The sequence below is a fragment of the Phalaenopsis equestris genome, unplaced genomic scaffold (assembly GCF_001263595.1).
Source record: "Phalaenopsis equestris unplaced genomic scaffold, ASM126359v1 Scaffold216605, whole genome shotgun sequence".
Classification (NCBI taxonomy): Eukaryota; Viridiplantae; Streptophyta; class Magnoliopsida; order Asparagales; family Orchidaceae; genus Phalaenopsis; species Phalaenopsis equestris.
In genome coordinates, this window is record NW_018235211.1 from 137,756 (window position 1) to 141,260 (window position 3,505).

General features: G+C 33.7%; 1 protein-coding gene across 1 annotated transcript; it reads right to left on the bottom strand.

The window, feature by feature from the left end:
- Window positions 1-128: 128 nt before the first annotated feature.
- Window positions 129-929, bottom strand: LOC110037193 (E3 ubiquitin-protein ligase BRE1-like). The gene has a single exon (XM_020741779.1). It carries the CDS (start codon window positions 704-706, stop codon window positions 209-211), a length of 498 nt encoding a protein of 165 aa, XP_020597438.1. The 5' UTR covers window positions 707-929; the 3' UTR covers window positions 129-208.
- Window positions 930-3,505: the final 2,576 nt, after the last annotated feature.

Here is a 3,505-nt window from a genome sequence, read left to right on the forward strand (position 1 = left end):
ATATATATATTGGCATAAATTCAATACATATAATTCAATTAATGTTAATTACAATAATTGTAGAATAAATCCAATAAACAAAAAACATGATTAAAAACACTGATCTAAAAAAAATGAGAAAGCACAATTATCTCAATAGAGAAAGAGAGAGACTTAGATAAAGAGAGAGAGAGAAACTCCACGGCAGGAGGAAGAGGGCAGTACTGTACTAGAAGATATGGAGGATCTCGAGAATCGGGCGATTGCAAAGCGCGCAGGACCGGCGTTCGATCCATATATCTCGAGCGCAACCCCTACAGAAAGCGTGCCCACAAGGTATGAAGGCCGCCCCCTTCTTCTTCTCCATACAAACACAACAGCTCTCCCCCAATCCCACCGCCTCCCTCTCCTCCTCCACCTCCTTCTCCTCCTCCTCCTCCAACCAATTCATCAGCGATGTGCTCTCCATATTCTCCGCCGGCCCCAAAAACAACGACTCCGCCTCCCGGATACGCCGCTCCTCCGCAAGCGCCGCCGCCAGATTCATCTCCCCCGCCGTTTCGGTTGTCGCGATCTCTTCGATCACATCGTCGGCGTTTCCGAGGGTTATGGGATCGATTGGAGGGGAGAAACGCTTTGATCCCCAGAGAGCTCCGCAGCAGCCTGGGGTCGGACTCTTTGTGATCAACCCTAGCTTTTCTCGTATGGTTTTCCACATACCCCGCATCCCTTCTTCCTTTTCTTCTGCTTCAACAATCAGCTCTTGTTTCTCTATTCCAAAGAAATCTGAATCATTAATTGGAAAATACCATTTGGAAAAGGATTAGGGTTGCTTCTCCCGCTTTAAGAGATTAGAGGGAGGAATAGGATTTCTATTGCAGGCGCACGATGCTGTTTTTTGTCCGTATTTCATTGTTTTTGTTCGGATTATATTATAAAACGGGTTTTTTTGTTTTTTTATAAAACAAAACAAGTAGTTTTATGGTGTATTTATTGGGCATTTACGTGCATATCATAGTGATTACATATCTAATATTTATTTTTTATATTTAAGATATTAAAATTTTTCATATCAAATAAAGAATATAATTGCTATTAATTTAAAAATAAAATAGATGTTTGATATATAGATAAAATTTTATAAATGTAAATTTTAAATATAAATATTATATATATATATATATATATATATAGAGAGAGAGAGAGAGAGAGAGAGAGAGAGAGGTTAATACAAGATATATACGCAACTTTTCTATTTTTTTAATGAATAAAATTAATATTTTTAATTATGCATTTGACATTTTTCTTAAAAAAAATGTAAGAGCCATGAAAAGTTGTCTAACTTGGTTGTCTTGGCATGATAATTAACAAATTTAAACAGTAGCATGAAGTTCTGATAAAAATTTATTCAAAAGCCAATTGGCAGACTTTTAAACAATTAAGTATATCAATTGTTAAATAAAACGACACGTGTGACATGAATTTCATGATAATTTTTTGAAGCGAAAATATTCAAATTTCAACTAAAACTCTGATTTTGACAAATTTCTAGACAAACTAACATGGTGACACCAAAGTTGGTCCATTCCATGTCAAATCAAGCTTGAATCAATCTGTTAAGCTGCCTTAGGAAATTTTTTAAGACTTTGGAAAGTTAAATGATTTCTGAAATTAAAAGTTTATAGACAAATCACCCGTTTTAATAAGACGAATCTAATGAGGCCAAAATCGCTCAATTTTGCCATCAATAAAGCACTCATGTTCACAAAATGGCATCCCATCAAGAGAACCTCTCGAGCCCGTCTGATTGAATGATTAGTGTTCTTTCCGTATTCGTTGGGTTTTGATACACCTAAAATATATAGTGTTTTTATACATATTTTTATACTTATTTTTTGAGATATTGTGCATTAATAAAATATATTTGTGTTTTTCTTTCAGATACAATCAAATAAATGAAAAATCCTAAAAGGAGTGAAAAAGGGTCAAATTTGGAGAAAAAATGAAGAAATGTGCAAAAATAAACTGGGGCGCATAAGTACCCAGGACTGACGCCAAAACCAGAGGTTTCGCGCCTAAGCGCCAAGTACCCCACGCTTAAACGCCAAAAGTAGTTATTTGATGATTCATTGAATTTAGACGAATTTCTTAAGAGGTGTTTCAGAAATATCCCATGGACACGAAAATTCATTCAATTAGCTTTTGAGAAGGCAACTTCTAGAAGATTCATTGAATGAAGAAGCATTTTGAAGGGACACGAAGACACCTTTTTGATTTTTATTAAAGAAAACTTGGATCATCAAAACCAATCGCCAGAGGCCAGCCACCCATAAAATTTACAGCCATCGTTCATCCAAGTACGCTGCCACCGCCTCCGGCCTCTTTCTTTTTATTTTATTTTGAGTGTTTAGTTTGTATTGTGAGTGAAGAAAGAGAATTCGAAGGAACTTCAAGACATTTGGTGGAAATGATTTGAGATAAGTGTTTATCTTTGTGACTACACTTGATTTTAATTTAAATTTCTTATTTGTGTGCATGATTTCTACTTTTAAACTCATGTGTAGTTGTATTTTCTCCATGGATTCTGAGTATTTTTTTTTATTTTTTTTCTTTAAAATGATAATTGATTAAGTGTTGAAAGGAAGTTGTGTGAAGTAGTAGGCTTCAATGTTGGAAGAAGTTGTGATGATTTGAAACTTTGCACTTAATTTACTTCTTAATTTGACCAATCAAGATGTTAATACCTATTGTGAGAACATGTAAGATCCGAGATGATATTGTCTCAATCAACAAATAGTTTAGAATCACATATTGATTTCATAGATGAGAATGTAGTTCATGGTGTAAATAAATAGGGAAATAAACATTTCAAGGGTGTAGAATTACAAGACTTTAGAGTGACATGCTAAAACCCCCAATTTGATTTATAGTTTTAAATTTTGATAAGAGATGTTAGTCTCCAGGTGAAGAGAGAAGAGGGAACTCTAGAGTGAGAGCTAATATCTTCCCTACCTAACCGGTCTTGAAGACTTTTCAAACTATAGATTAGCTAATATTTTTTATAGCATCTCTAGTAAGGGTAAATAATATTATTGTTTTTATTTGACAGAACACATTTAACATACTCCCACAACAAAATTTTTATACTTATTATTGATTCATTATAAGGAAAAAAATATTTTATTTATATAGCCTTCTTCTTGCAAATATTTGTTAAGTTAATTAGTTGCTAACTATATTTACATAAATCAAAAATTACAAAAAGAATCGAATTTTCATTCCTATTATAACATCTTAAGTTTAAGTAAGAACATTTTGCGAAGTAGATTTTTGTCATCTAAACTTTCTAGTTTCCTAAAGTGCATATTGTTAATCTCCTAATTGGTTCGATATTCGGGGCTTAATCAAAAAATCATATTTTACTTGTGTTGACCTCACTTTTGGTTGAGGTCTAGAAAACTTCCTTAGTAGCCTAGGTCTAGCCATAGAACTTTCCTATTGACTAGTCTTAGAAAATTAGAAAGGG

Bases quoted from the DNA above. Each gene is read 5' to 3' on its own strand.
- LOC110037193 (XM_020741779.1), bottom strand. From the start codon at position 706: ATGCGGGGTATGTGGAAAACCATACGAGAAAAGCTAGGGTTGATCACA.